The sequence below is a fragment of the Temnothorax curvispinosus genome, unplaced genomic scaffold (assembly GCF_003070985.1).
Source record: "Temnothorax curvispinosus isolate PA1 unplaced genomic scaffold, ASM307098v1 QBEX01016493.1, whole genome shotgun sequence".
NCBI classification, from domain to species: Eukaryota; Metazoa; Arthropoda; class Insecta; order Hymenoptera; family Formicidae; genus Temnothorax; species Temnothorax curvispinosus.
In genome coordinates this window covers 4,876-28,309 of record NW_020226273.1, presented here as the reverse complement: position 1 = coordinate 28,309, position 23,434 = coordinate 4,876, and the positions used below count along the sequence as shown (strand labels likewise).

General features: G+C 31.8%; 3 protein-coding genes across 7 annotated transcripts; 1 reads left to right on the top strand and 2 right to left on the bottom strand.

Moving 5' to 3' along the window:
* Positions 1 to 90: 90 nt before the first annotated feature.
* On the bottom strand, positions 91 to 2,230 carry LOC112466693 (F-box/LRR-repeat protein 4-like). Its single transcript, XM_025034920.1, has 6 exons — positions 1,988 to 2,230; positions 1,815 to 1,881; positions 1,402 to 1,671; positions 1,215 to 1,287; positions 491 to 585; positions 91 to 413 (listed from the first exon to the last, which is right to left on the bottom strand). Exons 1-6 carry the CDS (start codon positions 2,228 to 2,230, stop codon positions 91 to 93), a joined length of 1,071 nt encoding a protein of 356 aa, XP_024890688.1.
* A 3,209-nt stretch (positions 2,231 to 5,439) lies between these two features.
* On the bottom strand, positions 5,440 to 10,496 carry LOC112466692. Its single transcript, XM_025034919.1, has 7 exons — positions 9,971 to 10,496; positions 9,546 to 9,883; positions 8,307 to 8,535; positions 7,481 to 7,635; positions 6,875 to 7,022; positions 6,411 to 6,596; positions 5,440 to 6,068 (listed from the first exon to the last, which is right to left on the bottom strand). Exons 1-7 carry the CDS (start codon positions 10,494 to 10,496, stop codon positions 5,908 to 5,910), a joined length of 1,743 nt encoding a protein of 580 aa, XP_024890687.1. The 3' UTR covers positions 5,440 to 5,907.
* A 6,770-nt stretch (positions 10,497 to 17,266) lies between these two features.
* On the top strand, positions 17,267 to 21,354 carry LOC112466696. 5 transcript variants are annotated; one of them, XM_025034928.1, is made up of 8 exons: positions 17,267 to 17,395; positions 17,531 to 17,737; positions 17,959 to 18,348; positions 18,568 to 18,778; positions 18,876 to 18,984; positions 19,081 to 19,202; positions 20,356 to 20,577; positions 20,643 to 21,354. In XM_025034928.1, exons 2-8 carry the CDS (start codon positions 17,534 to 17,536, stop codon positions 21,077 to 21,079), a joined length of 1,695 nt encoding a protein of 564 aa, XP_024890696.1. In that variant the 5' UTR covers positions 17,267 to 17,395; positions 17,531 to 17,533; the 3' UTR covers positions 21,080 to 21,354. The 5 variants fall into 5 exon arrangements, 4 of the variants coding, with proteins under 4 accessions (XP_024890696.1, XP_024890695.1, XP_024890699.1 ...); XM_025034927.1 differs by having other exon boundaries at positions 17,268 to 17,737; XR_003042175.1 differs by lacking the exon at positions 20,643 to 21,354 and adding an exon at positions 19,292 to 19,543 and having other exon boundaries at positions 17,269 to 17,737; positions 20,356 to 20,439.
* Positions 21,355 to 23,434: the final 2,080 nt, after the last annotated feature.

The following is a 23,434-nucleotide window of genomic DNA, read 5'->3' as shown; positions in this document are numbered from 1 at the left end:
GTAACTTTTTCAAGATGCACGCAACCTCAGTAAACAAATTTTAATAAAGAATACAATAATATATTTTAAAAGAAAATGTAGCACATATACTTACGGACCATCAAAGTGCACTTTTCGTAAATTCTTACAGTTAGCTAAAGCACTAATACTCTGAGGTGTAAGATGATGTGCTTTCAACTTTATTACTTCCAAGTCACGACACGAATTTCCCAACTCCATTGCAACTGCTTCTAATATAATATGCTTTGATGTCCAATCTACCTCACGGATCCGTTGATTTTTTTGCAGTATTTTACAAAGACGTTCAGTTCTTACACGTGTTTGAACAAGGTTTAAATATTCCAAACCTTCCAGATTCTCGAGGTACGAAAATCCTTTGTCGTCTATGAGTCGACAATAACTTAGATCCAATTCTAAGAAAAATTTGTATTAGTTATATGCAATTTACCCATAATCTTGATAATTATATACTATATGCATATATACATACCTTTCAAATTTTTGCATATCTCTGAAGTTTTAAGTAGAGCAAGATTTAAATTGTCATCGCAACGACATTGACTTAATCTTAAGTGCGTTAAATTTCTGCCACAATTATCAAGAAAGTTTACGAAATCATTAACATAAAAGTTGCTTCCTGTAAGATCTAATTGTTGCAAATTTTTACATTTAGGTATAAAGTAACAAAATATATCGTGCATATCTGTACGAAATACATTTCGAATGATCAAACGTGTATAAAGTTCATAGTCCTGTATTAAATTATTAAAGCGTTCATCTACATATTTCATGCGGCATAACGTCGTCAAATCCAAGTATTTTAATATTATTAGTAGTATTTCATCCTGCAAAGGTGAAATATAAAACTTTAATACTCGAAGTGACATTGCAATAAATATTATTATAAAAAATAGACTTCTTAAGATACTTTACAGGAAGCGCAGATAAACTGCAACGTGATAGGTCCGTGGATTTATTCAAAGAGAGTTTTATCCGCCTTGCATAATTTGAATGAATTTTTAATAAAACACGAGGCGAATATCTCCGTCCAAGAAGTTGCTCATAACAAGGAATTACCTCCTGGGATACCTTTTGCTTCAAATTACTCTTATAAGAAACCCTTCTTATATCGCTGCAAATATTATCGGAACAAACTTATTTTCATTATTAACAGAAAAAAATTAAATATTATCTAACGTCGACGATAATAATACCTTTTACGAATAATACCATATTCGAGAAAATTCTGTTGCAGATCAACTATATCCAAGTGTGCACTTTTTAAATCTGTTGTTAAATTATGAACATCGTCATGGCATGAAGAGTATACGCAATTAATTCTTTTTAACAGATTAGGTAAGTTCTCGTTAAGATTTCTAGAAAAGCTCAATTTTGATGTACTGATGAGCATCACAGCATCTAGCTTTGTGTAAGAGACAGGTGAACTGTTTTTAAATGTTAGTTTGAGCATTTTGGTTTTAAAGTTACACGAATACGATAACGGTGGAGAAAATAATCTTGATGTCGGCGGTACAAAATGAGACGATTTATCCCACAACTTAAACCACTTATTATTAGAATCTTGAGCCGAAATTTCAATTACGCTTCCAGGATGATGTATTTCGTAAATACAGACTCTGATTGGATATACAGCTTCATGAAACTCGACACCTTTAAAATATAAAATATATAATTATACTCTCTTCCTAATAAAAGCATATCTTTTCAGCAACAATATCTTCTTAGCAATATCTTATAAATCAAGTATTACATACAAATATAATTATTTTTGTTCGTCTTTGATTGCCAAATACAATTAGTCCCATCTTCATGTTCGTTTTGCCATGGAGATATTGAAATATCGACATCTCCATTGTATATCTGTATTAAGAAGTCAAAAAGTGTCAAATATCACAAACTCTTATAAGTTTGAATTGCGATTACTTTTTACGAGACAATAATGTATAATACCAGGAAATATACATACCAACAATTTTTCAAAAAACAATGGTAAATGAAATAGTTGTCCATAGTTTTGAAATTTGGGTGGTCCAATTATGTCAGGAGCAGTGTGATATATGCTAATATTCTCATGGTTCTTGGGAACAAATCTCTTCTTCGCAAATTGATAGATGAAGTCAACACTACCCTCTTCTCCTACGGATACTCTGCCGACATAAGGATATCGACTACAACTCTCGCAATAAAAAGGTGGATAATGGGATGTCATATTTTTTCTCTGAAAAAACACAAAAAATATGGAGAATAATAATCCTAGCTTTTATAGTATATGCTAAATATCATGTATTTATAATTATATTGGTAAGATTATATAATTAGATTAGATCATGTAATCTAAATTTATCCTGTTTCCATTCACATGGCTAGTACTGACATTATTATTACAATGTCTGCATAATGTACATTATTATTAAATATTAAATAATTAATTATTCTAAAGAAAATAAACATTTTTTTAATATAAAAAAATGGTTTTCCTAACGCGAGCGTGAAATGGGCCGCTTTTCGCGCTTGTTTTGAGTGAGCAAAACGATCCATTTCGCAATGATGACGTAAGCGTTGAAAAATGGAGCCATTTCTCAACTAGTGGAGAAATGAAATTGTAAAACAAGCGCGAAAAGCGGCCTGTTTCACGCTCTTGTTAGGAAAAATAGTATGAACAACTCGTGGGAAGAGTGGTTGAGCCCAAATGAGTGTGATGGTCGCACTCGTTTCGCTCGTGCGACCAACTTCACACTCATTCAAAATCGACCACTTTTTCCACTAGTTGTACAATATACTATTTTTATAAATCTGAGATATCGCGAGCTCTGTGTTCTCTACCACCACGCGTGGTACACGTGTACGAGCACAAAGAAAAAAACAAAAGAATTGCAAAATTTAAATTACTTAAATTCGACACAATCAGGTACGCTTAATTTCTAAGTAAGGTCCATTCCACAATATATAAGAGTTATAGATGTAAAACGTAAGCCACTGTAAGCAGTAAGCTATTGACTAATAAAATTTTTACAATTCAAGAATAATCGACTGTAGTTGGTCAATTTTTACCGCTTACGTCTTACCGCATACTCTTACAGCTATTGTAGAACGGGCTTAAGATTTTCCGAAATGTATTATATTTATCTTACTTAAAAAAAATGTATCTTCTATTATTCTATTTCATTTTCCGATACACGTTGTAGTGTGTTCCACCACGTGGGAGAAGAACATACGGCATACACGCATGCACGAGCACCAGAGAAAAAAAGTTTTAAAGTTTAAATTGCTTACATTCGGTATACTTACGCTTCTAAGTGACTAACATTTTCAACATGTATTTTTTATCTTATTTAATATATCTTTTATCTCATTGTTTGATACAGATTATAGCGATCTGACAATAAGTTGCACACAGAGAATAAAGAGAATTACCGAAAATTTAACTTAAAACTAAATTAAGAAATTAATCAGAATAACTAATTTCTATCGATTTTTATACTTACTGTTTATCAACAAGGCAGATTTAATTTTTTTCGTATAAAATGAAAAAAATTATGAGAGAAATAAAATGTTGGAACACGTGGTTAGTGAGCGCACACCACTTCTGTGTAGGTCCACATCTATCCTATACTGCCAACTCTCACAATATACATGGTCCTGAAAAGTGTTACATTCAAACCCTAATAGGATTCAGGTAAATTACTGGAAAGCAAAAAAAACTAGCTAGTGGGTGGGGGTGTGGAAGGGCGCAAGCAGATAGGTACATGTAGTGTTTTCTACTGGGAGAATTACCCAGACAACACACATAACACTAAAAGATAACGAAAACGGTGTCTTTCATAAGTTATTTTTTTGACACAGCTAAAAGAATACGTGAAAGACATCTTTTAATCTTATTGACAAAATTATCATAAAAAAGATACCGTTTCGTTATCTTTTATGTCTTTCAATAAAAACAAAAGATTTAATAAAAACATAATGTTAAAAACATTTTTCCGACCAATCAAAATTAGTGATTATTTTGTATTATTATATTATATTTATATTAAACATTAAAATGTCGGTGAAAAAAGTAAAAACTGTTTTATTCAGTTTTATTGTGTTGCAAAATAATCCGTAGACCGTTAATAATTACTAGCTGCGTTCAGCAGATAAAATTGCTTTGCAACTGTTGTAAAATTTAGGAATCCGATTGGGGAGTGTTTTTAATTTCGGCCGAAGCTAAGAGCATCAATCAAATTTACGAATTTTACATCCGTTGTAAAACAACTTGTTATGCTGAACGGAACCAGTGACCATTGTGACCATGTCAGAAGCGAGAAATGATACACTGAGAATTATTGCGTGTCATTTTTAAATAATTATAAGATATATGAGTGAAAAAAATATTTCTGATCGCTTATATTTTATTTTATCCAGAGATGAATATTAAAGTAATACTATAAATAAATACACGCACTACCGAGTATTTGGCTGATTTGTCATATTACACACACACATACGATGTATGTTGATCCATATTTGAAAGTTTTCACAAAATAAGATATTTTGAAGTATGGATCAGTGCGCATTTAAAGAATTAAAAGATATTATTTAACATGTTTATTTTAAAATGCTATTTTGTTTTACAAAATTTATAATTTAATTACTAATATAATATAAGCAAATTATTTCTGCTAAATGTATTTCCTGTATTGCTTGTCCCATCAGTTAAATAAATTACCAATGCCATGCAAATAACAAAATGATAATCGTTTTTGTTGTTTTGATTTAGAAACTAATGTTTTCATTTGCTTCTCATTCCCGTTGCATAATATCAAATTAATTATGTTACTTACATTATAAAATTAACAAGTGTGCGTAATAATGTTATAAATACATTTGACAAATTTAGCAAAGAAAAATCCTTTGTAATGTAAATTGAAAGTAGGACGAGGATGGAAAGGACAAGAATATAAAGGAAGAGGATGGAGAGGAAGAGGATGGAGAGAGGGATGGAAAGGAAGAGAATGATAAAATATGGGGCGCACCGATTCGGTTTTCATTTTTAATTATTGTGTGAACCCAAATTTAAAAAAAAATAAAAACATATTTATGTATAATATTTTATTGTATACATTTTAAAGTAAAATCAAAGACAGAGAGAGAGAGAGAGAGAGAGAGAGAGAGAGAGAGAGAGAGAGGGGGAGGGTGGGAGAGGGAGAAAGAGAAAGAAAAGGAGAGAGCGAGGGAGAGAGAGAGTGGGGGCAAGACAATTATCTTTCTTTAACAAATCATAATATAGATCGAGAATAAATTTGTTAATTATTGTATTTATTTAAATTTAATAAAGAATTATGTTACATTGAGACAAAAAAGAACATTTAAATGTATATAAATTAATAATAGACAGAAGCAAAGAATAAAAAATGTAAAAAAATTTTAGCATTAAGGTACTGTAAACCTAGAAACATTGAAAAAGACTTTTAAAAACTTATACGTATGGAGCACAGCATTGCATTGTACGATTACGAAATGTGGCGGAAGCGGATGGAAAAAGATTCGAAACGTTCAAAATGTGGTGTTATAGGCGCATGATGAGAATACCATGAACTGATAGGGTTAACAAAATGAAATATTAGAAAGAATTTAAAAAAAAAGAAATATATATCAAAACAATAAAAAGTAGAAGTGATAAGGTGGTAGGATGCTTGCTGAAACACGAAATTCGCGACATATGGGAGACAAAGATAGGAATAAGAAAAGGTAAAGGTGGACACAGATTAGATTATTGTTCATAACTAGTCAAAAACGATGTTCTACTTCCAGAGAATTGTTATAGATTGAGGACTGGAAAAAAAGCTCGTCCAACCTGCCTTCGGATTGAGGATTTGATGTTGTTGATGAGTAAAGGCGTGTTAACGCCTAACTAAAATGCGTGATTACGCACTTGTCATCGTTATTGTAGTTATCCATCGAGTTCTTGGCAAAACTTGTGACGCCAAAGGATAACAGTCTCTTCACAAATTCAGCGTCTTTGTTTACATCAAGCAGATAGGTCGCGAGATGTTCGTTCAGTTTGTCCGCTGAATAAAATGCACAGAAAATATATTAACAAAGAGCAATATGAAATGAAGAATAATTAAAAGCAAAATTTATTTTTTTTTTATATTTTCCTCTTTTCTTTGTTTTTTCCGATTTTAACGTTAAGAAAATCTTTTATTTTTATCTCACAACACTTATTTCAACTTTATTTTGTTTATAGATTTTTGAAATATTTATTTCAATTATTCTTGAAGTCCGTTTTCTTTTTTATATAAAGTATTATTTCTGTATTGTTTTTTTTTAACTGTAGAAGCAAGAGATCATTCCACGAAGTCTTTTTAGCGTTAATCTTTAATAATATCTATTCTAACGTAGTTATATACCTAGCGGTTTTTTAACCATAATGCGGTAGGGCGGCAAAGTTCCAAAATAGTCGAGAATAAGAAGATTGTTTATACTACTCGAGTAGGCACTGTTCTTTTGGCATCTAATTACCGGTGATTCCAGAACTCCCACTTTCGCCTGACGACTTAGGACGCTTTTCAATACATCCAACTGCGTTCTAACATCTAATAATCGGAAAAGTAATTACGGAAAGTAATAATCGGAAAAATTCAAATCATTATATCTACTATCCAAAAATATATATACTCATCGAGAAAATTCAAGGCAAAGGAACATTAACATTTTCGCTTAACAATATTTCCTTTACTATTGTCATTTCTTTAATTTGTCATTTTTTTCTTTATATTTCTGGTGCAGCCACAGTGTGAATCATAATAAGAACAGACATACAACTAATATATGTATAATTAATAATCATATAGATAAAATATTTTAAACCTACCAAGTATATTGCCAGATTTAAGGTTTACGTCTTTCAAACGTAAATGATCAAAGAGCAAATCGCGGACGCTAAATGGGTGGGACTCAATTTGTGCACTCGGAATGGCCCACTTGTATTGTTGCAAATCCGTGATACTCTGCGGTGATTGCTAATTATGTGAAAATTATGTTTGAGAAAATTTAGATCTTATAATTATTGTTGTTAATTAAATGCAAATCAATTATTATATAATATATATCATATATTATATAATATATATTATATTTTTAAACAATTAAATCGTGTAGATTTAATTCCGAGTAGGGAAAGGTATTAATGTTTCCAAGATAGCTGTGTTTCAAGTCCGACAAATTTGCGGCGCGCAGTCTATTAAGTTGGAATATATGTATATGTACAGTATGTACATTACAATTCGTTAATTCTTTACGTAAGTATAGAATATATGAACACCAACACCTTGTTACGGTTCCATGCTCTATCTTTCTTTGATTAATTGATTTCTAATCTTGTGAGCCTATACTATTATATATATCATATATTATTTAATAATTTAACTATAAACTAGAAAGAACTAGAGAAATTATTAAGGATGCTAAATATATTTACGTGATTATGTAAATTTATGCGTGAAGTACAATCCGATGTGGTAACTATATCGACGTACACGTTTGCCGAATTGGTCTTATTTAGAGGATGATCGAAAACAAAACTTGCGGGTAAGAGCACACCATCCTTCCAGGTTTCGGACGCTGGCAGTACAACTGCGAAAATAAATTAATTAAATAATTAATTTATTTAAATTAAATTAAATAAATAAAAATAATAAAAATTAAATAAATAATTAATTAAAAGGTAATATTCTATCTTTTTTTAGTACTATTTTATATCCTGTTAATAGGATGATGTACTGTGCTGTTTTCTCCGTCGTGAGTGTAAACAATTATGGCAGTAATTGCAAATTTTTCATCTGCCTTGAAATAAGAGGTTATTATAATAAAACAAACGAAGGTGCTTAAGGATAAAATAATATCAAATTGACCTTCAGATGTCTTTATAACATTTTTTGCTTGTTTATATGCGAGGATATATGTATAGCCGTATTCATAGAGTTCTTTCTTGGAATAAGGTTTCCTTATTGTTCCTCATTCTACATTTCATAAATCTTAAGGTTCCTTGATTGATCAAAGAAAGTTTATGAAATGTAAAATAAGGAACAAAGATTCCTTATTCCAAGGAAGGACTATGAAAACGGCTAATAGTGAAATCTTTTTCGAGGATTTGATTTACGATGCATACGCGGAGAACGCTATCAGCGCTATTGCATCATTTGTCTTCATTGCTCATTCTATCTTTATCTCATTAGATGTAAAACAAGGATAGAATGACGCAATAGCGCTAATAGCGCGCTCCGCGAACGCAGTCTTAGACGTACCTATGTCAATGTTTTCTCCGACAAATAAGCGGTTTCCTTCACACTTGTGCAATAACAAAACTTGCCTCTTCGTGAAAAATTGGATCATTTCTGCGAACACCTCGAAGAGTCCGACCGGCAGTGTTGACGCTATATGATGCGTTGCGAGGACCAAATAAGATTTCTCGAAATCCGGCATTGATTTAGGCAGCTGCGTTTCACTTTTAATCTTTTTTCGAATGACTTCCCTCTTCATTAAACATTCAAGATTTTAATTAACTATTGCCGTACTTTAATTTAATTTGTAAATAAAATTTGTTTAAAAAGTTTAATTCAATTTATTCTCGAAAGGAAAATTGAAGTTTGTCAGAATATATACAGGATAAAAATGTTACTAAATTATATAAACAAAAAGTTGCGCCAAATTAGCCATTATTGGCTAATGACTTAATCTTTATGGGTCATTTTAGATTTTAGACCCATTACAAAATTTAACTAACTTCTAATTAAAAAATAAATTCTTTTTTATCCTCAATATTTATTGATTTTATTCCTGTAACGTAATATAGTTTACTTCCAAAAGTTAACTTTAAAAAAATTTAAATATACTTGTAAATATCCTTACAAGAGTTTATCCCCCTCAAAATTGCACATTGTAGGTATTGTAGTACACTTGGCTTAATTTAATTTTAGCGTAAAGTCAGTTTCAACAATGGCTGTGTTTCAAAATTCATTGCCAGCGCTGAAAATATGTAGCATTACGTTACATGCACTATTATAGATTTCCAGCATTAGCAGTATTTTGAAACATAGCCAATTTATGAGTTCGTTCCACTTGGCAACGCTCATGAGCATCATTCGTATTTGTTTAACACTTGACAAGCAACAAAGATAAAATGATTTTAAGAGCATTGCAAGCGCCAAGTGGAACATACCTTATGAAGGTTTTTACAATGATTTATGATGATTTTATTTCCTCAAAAGAACATCAAGAATGCAAAGTTTTATCCGACAATCGCTGAAAATATTTAAAGGTTTCGAAAAAGTTTGATTTTATAGAATTAAGTTCTTTAAATTTATTTAGCTTCAAAGCTGATTTTTTAAATCTAAATTTATATTTTAAAAATTCAGATTTTTAAATTATATTTTTGCATATAAATTATTGAAATCTAACTAATTTATATTTTTATTTTTTTTTGTCATTTACTCCAATTTATTTAATCACATCTTTAACAGCATAGTTTAAAAAGAACAACTTACACGTATTTCGCTCATTACGAACGTCATTTCCTCGTCTGCACTGCCAGGTTCCTTATAAAACCTATCTTCAGAATTGTCATCTTCAGAATAGTCATCCTCAGAATTATTATCTTCAGAATTGTTATTCTCAGCATTGCCAGCCTGTAAATTGTTATCCTCAATATTATTGTTCTCAGGATTGTTGTCCTCAGGATGGTTGTCCTCAGGATTGTTGTCCTCAGGATTGTTGTTCTCAAAATTGTCATCCTCACAATTGTTATTTTCAAAATTATTATGCTCAGAGTTAGAAGAGGTCGACATTTTAGACGTAGCGTTGTGCGTTTGACGTGTTTCTACAACTTCAAGATCATCAATTTTTATGGGTACAGAGATTTGGTACGCAGTACTGCACGTTTGGCGTACTTCTGGAATTTCAGGCTCCTCACTTTTGTTGGAAGTGGAGGTCTCGGGTACAGTCTTGGTCACTTGGTTTTTTTCAGGAACTTCAGGAATGTCAGATTTGTTGAAGGCGAACATTTCGGATGTAATCTTGGGCGTTTGGGATACTTTTGGAACTTTTAGTACTTCAGAAGCCTCAAGTTCGATGGGGGTGGATTTTTCGGATGTAGTCTTGGGTATTTGGCATATTTTCTTAGCTTCAGAATCCTCAGATTTGCCGGAGAGGCAAAATTTAGCCACAATCTTGGGTAGTGGGAGTAGGTCTTTATCATCAAGGCTTTCTGGTTTGTTGGAGGTAGAGGTTTTAGGCGTAATCTCGACACTTGACGAAGTATCTATTTCATGCGCTCCTTCTACTTTCTCTGCCATCTCTTTCATATATTCCATCGGTTTCTCGCTCGGAGTTTGCTCCTTCTTTCCCGAGCAATGTTCCTTCGATTCGTATATGGTCTCCTTTGATTTTTCGGCTGATTTGACGACCGCGACTTTTGCAGCAGTCGACTTTTCGCTCATTTTCGTAAATACTAAAAAGTACAATACAACGCCGATATTAAAATCCTAAAAACAAAAGAACGGTGCAAGAGATAACGCTAGACCTGGAGGATATGTACCTCAGGGGCTCGATTCTTGAATTAATTCGCAAGAGAAACGTTGTAAGTTGATTAGTTAAGGGGATCCTATAGTGGAGGCCGAACTTCCTCGACGTCGGTAATATCAACATTTCTAATCCTGTTTTCTATGTTATATATCTATATCTGTCCTTGTCTAACAAAAGGCATCTGTCTTTGTTCGATTGCTGCGCCATCTCTTGCTACACGCAATACTGCTCTTCCATGTCATCATTGCTAGTGCACGTTTGCAATAATCATTTTTCACAGATAACTTTTTTGTTCAGAGTCTAAACCTAATTCTGACAACGGTATCGTATTTTTAGATGTAGTCCGCTGGCCACGCCACAGTTTTTTGTAACAATACATTGTAGAATTTTTATATAAAGCGAATGTTTTCGCAAGTTGACGCATTGTTATATGCAGTTCCTAAAATTATTTTTATTCTTGGTATAAAATTGCGTGGTGTGGCCTTTATTTCCGAATATGCTTCAACTTTGGAGAAGGATTTTTCAATCCGTAAAGCCAAAAAAAAGATATCTGTGCAAAACAAATGTCGGTATTACAGACCCGGCTATAGGATCCCCTTAAAAGCTATATGCACAATAGCCTAGACTTGCAATTTTTATGCATACGTTTCTCTTGCAAATAAATTCAAGAATCAAACCCCTGCAGGTAGCACATTATATTATAGTGTCATATACGTTTCTTGAACGTATACGTAATTAGTTAATATTAAATAATATTGCACGCTTATAGGGAAGCTTCTAGAACATTCTCACGCATCGCCTGTCTCAAAGACGTCATACATGTTCAAAAGACGTGAAAAGTGTAAGAAATTTTAAATTTCTTTATCATTATATAAATAAACGTTTCTATAATAATTTCGTAAACGTTATTTTATCGGAAAAGAAACGTTCTATCGAACGCTTTTCGAATGGACATTTTTACTCGCATGAAAATCGTTTCTAGAAATCAATTATAAAACGTTTCGGAAAACCGTTTATAAAACATTTTTGAAACATGTGTCTACTACTTGAGTACGTTTCAAATGGATCGCAAAGCACAAACTTTCGATCGATAGAAAGGTCGATTTTCGATTCTTCTATCGTGATGTGTGCGCGTGTGTGTGCGTCTGTGTACGTGTCGGTCGCGTTGCAACCACGTGTACCAGGGGAATAATGATACTGTTTCACTGTAAAAGCAATATTATCGATCTTGAGTTAAGTCGCAATAAATATAAAAATTTCATTTTCCTTTTTTTCCCCTCTTAACAGTATTCTTACTTCTCTTACAATACAGCTTAACACGCGTTTAATAACATGTGATGCTTCCGAAGTGTCCGAGTTTACACGGTACTGAAGGTTAAAGTGAAAAAATTTAATTTGAATTTTGTTTACGAAGATGCTTGCGAAATATATTGTTCATGTATATATAGGCATAAATGGTTGAACATATGTATAATTTATAAATTACATACTAAAGTAACCTGAAAATGCGCACCTGTATTCTGGAACTGTTCCGATTGTATTCCGATCACGGTCTGTAGCAGTCTGTAGAAGACTGTGATTCTACAGTCAGAATTTTTTAGTTGTTTCCTAGATCTTTTTTTTAGGGAAAACCGATTCTAGGGAAAACCGAATAATTCCGAAATCCATTCCAAACAGTTTCATATGCCCTAGGATGATTTTTACACCCTATATAGTGTCGAAAAAAATGAAACTCCCGTCATGGTAATTTTTTTCGACTGTCCATACCTACCTTTCAGTTGTAGGTTCCAAGATCCAATCCGCATAATAGGAAAACTTTAGGACCTGTGTACATTCATGGGGTGTACCGACCTTGCTAGGGTATAGAACTCACTCCAGGTGACCGTTTACGTTATAACAATTAATAAAGTATGATAGGATTTTATATTATAAATTTGATTATGAGTTCTAATGAGGTTGAGTACGTATAATACATTTATATATATATATATAAATGTATATAAATATATATAAATATATAAATAAATATATATATATATATATATATATATATATTTAATATTATATATATATATATTAATTTATAGGTTATAAATAATTAAATTAATTAAAGTAGGTTATAATTAATCATAACCTAACTCAATTAATTTAAATATTTGTAACCTAATTTAATTAATGATGCAAACACGCTGTCATTCCCCGCCTCCACGCCGATGACGTCATCCCCCTACCACGAACTGGTCTAGAACTCCCATAGTATACTTACTATCATCTTTAAAGTAACGAAGTCTTAGAATTAAACGATTTAACGACATATCACACTCCGAGAATAATACTGTCACAACTAAAAAAAATTCACAGTTTTCAGAAGAGAGGAAAAACAAAATTCAATTTTTTTTAATTGTGAGATAAAAGTAACGCAATTACAATTTTGATATTTTGTTATAATAAAATTTATACTGTTTCTTGAAAAGATCTGTGATCCACTTGTCAATTTATTTATAACATTTATATCATACATCCAAGAAACCGCAACATAATCGGTTTAAAGAGGTTCAAGTGCTACAAAAAAGTAGCCAGTTTCATGAAATTTTAATATGTTGTTCTAGAATGCAAAATAGAATTATGTGAATTTTTTGGTAATTTTTTACGGTCATGTTTTGAAAAAAATTTACTCTGAAAATTGTACTTTTTAGCATAGGTTCTTATGTGAAATGACATATTGCACACCTTCAGAATGAAATAATGCAAGAAGAAATGCAAATGATAAGAAAAGAAAAATATGCACATGTAACTTAATAATTTACAAATAAATGAGTGAAAGAAAGGGGAAGGTTACCGCACATTTCGTAGAAAAATTAATTATTAAAGCATAAATTGCTTGATTTTTTGTCTGCTAGAAATGAACGCAAACAAATAATGGCAATAGCGCAAATGAGTAGTAAAGGTTATACGGCAGGGCATTTGAATAGAAGTTGCGATATCCCAGGTAAAACACGAAAGTCACAATAAGGTCAAAAGACGTCAAAATAATAATAATGATAGTATTTTTTTTTCACTCACGAACTTTTTTTTCCATTTGTATTGTTTATCAGTCATCATTTTTAATTAAGGTTAATTAACGCTCGACAGAAGCAGCACGCACTATGCACGCGGCGAGCAATCGGGACAATGTCAATTCACTCCCACTACTTTAAACGCTAGTGTGCTGTTGCCAAATTGTCCTTAAAACCGTCCTTAAAAACGTCCCACTACTCCCCCCGATGAAGCACCCGAACCTCCTTAAAAGAATAACGACACTCCGATCCGCCCTGTGCAATAGATTTTGTATATATAGATTTGTGACAATATTATAGGATGTAAGTAAAGGTAACATCTTAGGCATAGCTCATTATGGGCTTAAATAAAAAATAAAATTTTTTTAAGTTGCAGTGACAGTATTCTTCTCGGGATGCAACATATTCAGGGACAGTTCCTCGTCTTTATAAAACTATGAGGCCTTAACTGTTTTTCCGATGATTATTGAATCCATCCGATCCTTCTCTTTACACGTTACGTTCTTACATTATTTCCTCCGTCTCAAATTCTCTTATAGCTGGTATTTATAGTCGGAACTCATCTTTAAGACCGTCTTAAGTACAATCTTAAGATGTTATAAACCAATCCCAGAGCCGTATTAGCATCTTAAGACATCATTTAAGGGGTAACGCCACTCTAGAGTCCCAAAAAAAGCCAATTTTTGATAATTTTTTTCAGAAATACAATAATCATAAATAAAAATCGGTTTGATTCTATTTATTATCTATATATTAAAGTATAAAAATTTTTTTATTAATTATTTATTGCCAAAGTGGCGGCACCAGAGCCATTGCTCCAAAGTGCCTTTTTGCGGAAGGCGTCCAACGGGCGGAATCAAAGCTCCTATAATTTCTGAGCTGGAACAAAAATTCAAAGATTTTTGAAAAATATATTAGTTTTTCTATAGAAGTACCTAGGGGAATTGCGAAATATCATTTTTTGTAAGAATGGTGCATGTTGGAAGAAAGTGCTTCATTTTTCGTTAAAAAATGTCGCACAAAATTGTTTATAAAAAAAATTTTGTTCAACTTATCGCAAAATCCCTAGGTACTTCTAAAGATAATGTTATTGTAAAGTTTCACTCAAAATTTCAAGTCAATCGGATAAAAGGTGTTCGAGTTCTGATTCCGCCCGACTTTAAAAAAGCAATTTCGAGAAAAACGCGTTTAAAGTTTCAGTTTCACCATTCATAGATGTGAACGCGGCGGCAGACGGATTACGAAAAAGGAATAATAGAGATTTTCCCGAGCTTTGAAACCAAGTGTACATACCTTATTTCTAAGACCTTAAAGCATTGTTTAACCAAAAAAAAAATCGATTTTTTGAAAATTCTAGAGTGGCTTTACCCCTTAAGTAGGGATCCTCTAGTGAGGGATGGGATACCGAGACTGCAGGATTGGTCGTCCGTCATTAATGGGACATTTCCGCTTTGAGTATATTTTAGTAAAAATAATGTAGGGGAGAGTTGGCAATTACCGAGCCCCTAAGAACCGAAGCGTATATCTAAGCTCAGAAATGCTTCAAAAAAACAAACTGTGCAGTTTTAGATAGGTCATTTATTTGGCTATCCATATATCATAGCAATAATCTTGAAAGTTAAACACAAACTGAAATATTAATAATTTTTCAAAAAGTGAGAAAACGCGGTATTATATCAAACTGGTCTGATACTATCGTGACCAGGTCTGATAAAATCGTGCCCAGTTTAATAAAACTGTACCTATAAAAATTACTCTGGCTTCAGTTCGTGACATGAAATAGAACACAATAACAAAATGTTTTTTTTATATTTATGCATTAATATCGTCTAGTAGGTACCTACATATAAAAATAAGTAAATGCGTTAACAAATAACGATCATTATAAATTCAAATCAAAACTTAAGCAACGATCTTTTCTGTAAGCACCTTACATTGTAAACTAAACAGTTTTGGCAACTTTTAACACACAGTTATCGTTATACCTATGAGTATTATACCTTGGGCGCGAAATTATCAAACTCAATCATTTCACTTTACAACATTAAAATATAGGAAAGAAACGCGTGTGTTTCTAAAATCACTTTGCAACTAATTTTATAGTGTTTTAGCCTATCAAATCCGTCAAATTTATTTCTCTAATGAAAATATTATGTTACTCACCACTTATCAAAACTACCAGCAAAATTGCAACGAGCAAGCAGAGAAGCTTCCAGAGCGCACTGTGTTTACATGGACGACTGGAACGCATTGACGGCGCATGCGAGTTGGGTATTTCGTGTTACTCTATGATATTAACATTATTGTAGGCGCGTAATACAAATAGTTATTGAGATAAACAATGGCGCGGAATTGTCAACCGCGCGGTAATTGCCAATTCTCCCCTATAGTATATGTCAATTTATGACATATTACCACAAGTATAACTATACTGTGTTATTATAACTGATAAAATGAGCAAAAGAAAAAATAAAAGTGTAAGTATTGTACTTAATAAATCCAATTTTATTAAAATTGAACGTAATTTTATATATTATCATTTAATACTGAAATGAGAATATATATAGAGAATACATAACCTCAACTATAAATCATCAAATTAACTAATAATATTGATAAATATAAATTATTTAGAAAATGCGATATTGTGAAACTGTGAATTGTCACAATTCAAGTCAGAAAGGCTTCAAAATGTGCCATTAAGGGGTCATATACGTTTCTCGGTCCTGAAAAGGGCCGTGGTTGAGGGATTGCTAGAAAATTACTAGACCGATTAAGTTGAATCTTTTTTTATTGTAAAGAGTGTTTTTTTGCAGGAAAGAAAACATACACTAAGAAAAAGAATACAAAAAATGTAGCGGCTTCTCGTTTTTCTCGAAACACGATTTTTCAAAACGGTGGGCATGATAACTGTTTCAGCATTCGTCCGATTAACTTTATTTTTTTATACATATTCCTAATGAGATACTTTATCGTGTCACGAGAGGGATTTTTCGAAAAAAAAAAATTACAGAAATGGTCACACTTTCAAAAAGTTGTGATTTTTTCTGAAAAAGTCGTTACATTTTTTAATATTATTAAAACATGATTGAACTTATCAATAAAAGCCCCCGTGACACGATAAAGAATCTCATTAGAAATATGTATTAAAAAAATGAAGTTAATCGGACGAATGCTGAGGCAGTTATCATGTCCACCGTTTTGAAAAGTGGTGTTTTGAGAAAAACGAGAAGCCGCTACATTTTTTGTATTTTGTTTTCTTAGTGTATGTTTTCTTTCTTGCAAAAGACACTCTTTACAATAAAAAAAGATTCAACTTAATCGGTTTAATAGTTTTCTAGCAATCCCTCATAATTATTGTACCACTTTTCAGGGCCGAAAAACGTATATGACCCCTTAATTTATATAAAAATCCTTAATAAAAAAATTACTTATTGCATTATTTACTGGATTTAATAACTTTTGTGATAAATTTATCAATAATAATTTACTTTAATGTAATTGAAATAATTCCTCAATTAGAATTGAATTTATGTAGACATATTTTCGATACAGTTATTTTGATTTATTAAAAAATGGCGCGTAATGCCTGCCGTCACTTTCCGCTATCCCATTAATGGCGGCTTTCCCATCCTTCACTGGAGGATTCCTACACTTAAGACGGTCATGCGACGCAACTCTATCTGTATTCGCCTTTCGTCCAAAGCGTGAAGGCTTCCAGCTACCCAGTCTAATAATCCTCGCTTATTTATTTTTGTGTACGTCAACTCACTACATCGCAACTTAATCGACTCCTATTTAACGCTATTCTAAATCTTACAATTGTTTTTACGTTTACATCAGCGAGCATATTTAAATGCATATTTATCTAATTGATAACACGTGCGGTTTAGACAATGGAAAGTAACAGCGAAGAGGGAAACAGCGGAAAACCACGCGAAACAGTGACGTTGGTTCTCAAAGAGGAGCGATTCGAAGTTGAGAAGCAAAAATTGATCGACAAGAGTCAGTACTTTGCTGCGCTTTTGTCCGCAAACTTTATAGAATATGGACAGACAGAACACATTGTCAACTATGATATTTCCTCGATTTTGCTGCAGGTTAGAACATTCTAATTCTTGGCTGTATTTACAGAAAAAAGTCGCTTTTAAGCGTACAAAACATTGATTTTTTGTGTGTGTGTAAGTAATTTGTTATATCAAAATACTTAATATAAAACGCAAGTTTTTAATAAACAAATGTATATATTAAAATTGTATCGGATCTTATATAGGCAAAAATAATCTCATTGTGCAACCAAAATAGATACATAATTTTATAGGATTTTATTGGTTGGACTCATGACAAAATTGCATTTACATCTGCAACAAGTTATGATTTTGAAGAGCTTGATCGTCTCTTGAGTCTATTGGAATTAGGCGTTCTATTTGCAGCAGATAAATTAATAGAAGATATAACCGACAAGCTTGAGAGACACTTTATGTTACCAATATATGCGATTAAAATTTGGTTACTGGCACAAAAATTAAATATTAATGTGCTACGAGATCTTTCTTTGGCTGTTTGCTTAGATCGTTTCGATGAACTGCCACTCGATTCAATTTATGAGTTGTCGAAAGAGCATTTTATGAAGTTAATTGGAAACATCAATTTAAGAGCTACAGAATCTCATTTGCTTGATATTACACGCGAGTGGATGAACCATCATGATGTGAGTATATTATGTTCAAAAATAACATTTAGAATAATTTAATTTTAGAAAAAATACAGCAATTATAAATCTTTATTTCTAATATATTTTGAATAAAATGGAGATTTCTAATTTTAATACATATATTCCCCATATTTATTTTGTTTTTTTTCTATTTATATATTCTACTATACATTAATGCATTACAATTCTATGAATGTAAAATTTCTTTTTTTGCAGGATTTTACAATTCCTTTAGATATCTTGAAGAAGAAAAAACAAAAAATTTTACAGAGCATTATATCTTGTGAAGATAATAATGGTGAACAATATATTCACTGCTGGGATGGTAACAATTTTTTTGAGTTAACTTCATTCGAATATCCTCCAGATATCGTCGAACATGCCAGCACTAGTAGTTCTCTTGAAGGAATGCAAATCACTGCGAGAAGTATGTAGACTGTCTTTTTTTTATTACGTTGTATCTAAAACAGTATTGTATTATTTACTTATTAATATTAATTAGTATTTTATACGATTTTTTTAAGGATACCAATTATATCTTTGTGGTGGAGAATACGGTATTGGTTCAGGAATATTCAACAAAAATGTATGGCGTTATTCTTTGATATCTAAGAAATGGATTCTTGAGACAGTGTAAATATCCTAATTTTTAGATAAATAAGAATAAATAGATAAGTAATAGAATAAACAGAATGTTATATTTATTAAAATTGTTTACAAATATTTTAGTATGCCAGTTGAGAGAAGAGATATGATTACTGTGTTTTTGAAAGACAAATTGCATCTTGTAGGAGGTTTGGGACGGGATCAACAACTACTGAAGACTATTGATATCTACGATACTTATACAGGTGATTTTAACTGTGCAGCTATCACAATGTGCACATTTCGTTAATATTATGTGCAAAGTATATATTAAACGATTTATCTATATACATAGGGTTGTGTGGGATGATGTGCAACAAGGGGTGATGTGCAACGTTTCCGATTCCAGGTCTGCATGTCGACATTTGACAGAATCGCATACTGCCATGTGTTTGTGTCGACAGTACCTTGTTTTAGATAAATAACTCGCTAGATAGTACGCCCCTGGTTTGCTGTACGAAAAGCGAGTTAAATTTCTCGAGCTGAAAGTTTTTTTTGCTTTTCACATTCATAGTGATTTCGTGAATTGGTTTTAGTCATCTTATAGGTAAATATTTTTATATTGTTAGTTTTTCAAGTGCTTTTGATAATCCAAAGCGATTTTGTGATTTCCTTACATTCATACATGTGTTGGTGTCACGCCCGCCAGTCCGTGCAAAATAGCGTGTTTGGGGTGATGTGCAACACTGTGTCGACTTGCAAGATCGCAACTATTTTACTTGTGACAACTGCGATTCAGATGATAAAAAATAAAGTTTTTTGCGTTTTTCCTTTCATTATATTAATTTTTAAGCGATAAATAAATAAGAAATCAAATAAAAAATGATTTTTTTTGTGAAATTTCCATTTGTCAGAGGTCAATTACGACACAGTGAAATTTTTTGTTTACCAGATTTCCATTTATTTGTATTTAAGAAGCCCGTTAAGTCGATTGATGTCGATATTCATGCATTTTTACCTTAATTTTACTTGTGTTGCACATCACCCTAAGAAAATTTGAAAATGCTAAAACAGACATTTTTTTGAAATCTCGAAAAATTTTTAGAAAAAATTTAAAATTTTGAAAATCTAATCACGCAGAATTTTAGTATTTTCCTTCCTCTACATTACACAGCATTCAAGAATTTGATTTTTGAATATGTTTTCTGACCAACGAAAAAAAGTGTTGCACATCACCCCACACAACCCTACATAATTTAAGTAGAAATTAGTATATATTTTTCATAGAGATTATGTCATAGGATTGCTTTTCATTATTATTATTTATGAATTTAATATGTTGATCTTTAAACTTATCTTTTATTAATAAAAGACATTTTATTATATTAATTTTTGCTTTTGTATTTAAACAATGCACAGGTGTGTGGACATCATCACGTGCGAAGATACCTTATACGTTTTTCAGTGTTCCTGAACATTTCATTTTTAATGCTAAATTAATTATTGTATATCAATATTATTCTTTCATCTATTTTCCTGATGAGGATACATGGGTAAATCAAGATCCGTTGTATTCGATTAGATTATATTCTGCGCCAAGCGATGCACCAATACTGACTAAAACTATGTCGTGTTATATTGGTAAGTATCGTAATTTATGTGTAGGTGTCAAACAAACTTAAAGTTCACATTAATATGTATTGCAGATGTTGCTGACCGAGATAAAATAGTTGTAAAAACTATCACAGAGACATGCAATGTGGAAGGTTGTAATAATATAATAAAGATCTTTTCTTATCCAACTAAAAAGAAGAGCGCAAGAGTTATATACGATAATCCTCGTGTACGTCAAATATCTTCTGATGAAAACAACGATAGATATTTTTTCGTTCTAATTCCATTTTTTCGCGAGTATCGCGAAAAGATGGAGGAAAAACCAGCTGCACTATTATGTTCAAATTTAGATATCATAGTACACAACAAGCATAGGACGTTACACTTGCATAGTATTCCTATTCAAGATCCAAGAAAACTCCGTTCCTTGTTCTTTACCGAGAAGAACTCAGTTAGAAGATTTATCTACTTAGAAGATAATCTACTTCATCCAGCTCACTTGCACACAACGAATTTGGATAGCATTTGACTTATTGTGTAACATACCTTATTGATTAAATATTTAATGATTGGGTATATTTGTAAGTGGGAAAGAGGAAGAGAGAGATAAATCTGAATAAAAATGCAGAAAATGTAGTAAACGTTGTAGAAACATTGCAGAGGACGGACAGTACCTATAATACATGTTTTCATACTCCCATAAATATCATGTTGACTTGAGTTTTATAAACCGTGATGTTCTATTGCTTGTCATATCATTTGAAAATTGTTATAAATATCAAATAAAATACTTAACAATTGTAATAGCTTTACGCAATTATATGCAAATGCCTTCTGTGTGTGTAATTTGTATGTAAAATTCTATTGTCTACATTTTTTCTTCTTCTTCATTGGATCACAGAGCTTGAATCAAGCCTTTTAGGAAAGGTATAGTGCTGTACGTATCGTAGCTTTCTCTTTGTTACAATTGTAATTTTTATGGAAAGGGAGTGTATTGCCTCAATTTTCATTGCGAGACCAAGCTTTGTTTTGAAATTCACTTATCATTATTTTAAGATTTTTTAATCTATACTTTATCCAGGAAACTTGCACACAACGTACTTGGATCATATTTGATTTGTTGATGTAACTCAATATGCTTAAATATTTACTGATTCGATATATATGAGAAAGAAAAAGACAGATAAATCTAAATGAAATTTTAGAAAATGTAGTAAACGTTGCAGAAACATAAAGAACGGACAGTAGGTATATGTAAACATACATTTAGATAAATATCATGTTGACTTTATTTATATTCATCGTGATGTTTTATTGATTGTCATGTATCATTCAAATCATTACAAATACCAACACAGCAAACACCAAGTAACATGCTGGGAAATGATACATTTCATAATTATAAAAGTTTTGCATTACTATATGCAAATATTTTCTGTATGTATATATGTAATTTTTATATAAAATAAATTTTTAATTGTATACATCTTTTCTTCTCTTTTATTGGACCAAGAACCTGAATCGTGCCTTTTGAAAAAGACAGTCCTATATGTGGACATTTGTTTGCTTGGTCTAGCTCTATAACTGTAGAATTCCTCGATGACTGGTCATCGATACTATCGGAATCTCTTTTGTACTTCTTAGAATATTGGGAATGGCTAAACTGCGATACGCTATCTGGTGGCGAAAACAGAACTAAAAAGAGTAGGTCGCCGGCTGCCACATAAATAAATCGACTTAAAAACTATTAGACCGAACTTGTATTAATACCATATAAAATAGGGGTACAATTTTCCGGGGAGTGCTATAGAGTGTATAGTTTTTCGTTATCTCTTTTCTGGAAACCGATTTTTTAAATTTCTTTACTCGTAAAAATTAGAAAAATTAAAAAAATTGGTTTCCAGAAAATCGGTAACGAAAAACTACACACTCTATAACACTTTCTGGAAAATTCTACCCCTATTTTATATACTTTTGATAAAAATTCAGTCCAATAGTTTTTAAGTTAAAAACGGCCAAACATACACCACCCATTAGAATTTTATATAATAGTATAGAAGAGTAGGTCGCCGGCTGCCACATAAATAAATCGAATTGCGGCATGAAAGCGTCGAATTGGTAAAATTGCATATTTCACTTATGGGCAGTCTCATTTTAATTACTGAAATCTATATATATAAAGGAAAATGTCCTGACTGACTGACTGACTCATCAACGCCCAGCCCAAATCCCTGAATCGAATTTTTATCAAAAGTATATGAAATAGGGGTAGAATTTTCCGGAGAGTGCCACTATGTGTATAGTTTTTTGTTACCGATTTTCTGGAAACCGATTTTTTTTATTTTTTCAATTTTTTAATTAAAAGAATTAGAAAAACCGGTTTCCAGAAAATCGGTAACAAAAAACTATACACATAGTGGAACACCCCGGAAAATTTTACCCCTATTTCATATATTTTTGGTAAAAATTCGGTTCAGGGAATAAGCACATACGTCGTATTGTAGAGTGACAAGTGACCTACTCTCTCCGGCCATTTTGCCTTGTGACGTCACGACCGCCAATCCCAATAGTCTAGTCGCCAGGTCGATTGAGCATTTTTTCGAGGTTGATGGCTTTAGTTAATGTTTTTTTTATGTTTTTTGAATCGTAGAACAAGAATCTGTAAATAATTTTTTCGTAAGTCGATGCAATAAAAAGTTATTAACAATTTATTTGTTTAAATTGCCCTAGCGATCAAACTCTACATCCTATAAAAAAATGAACTGGAGAAAATTTGTTCCTCTTTTCACGATGAACAAAATGGCGTTTGAATTTTTCCAAAATCTTGATTATTGACGGAAATATGTCAATTTTTAGGTAATTACTGCCTACGTGTAGCGGAGTA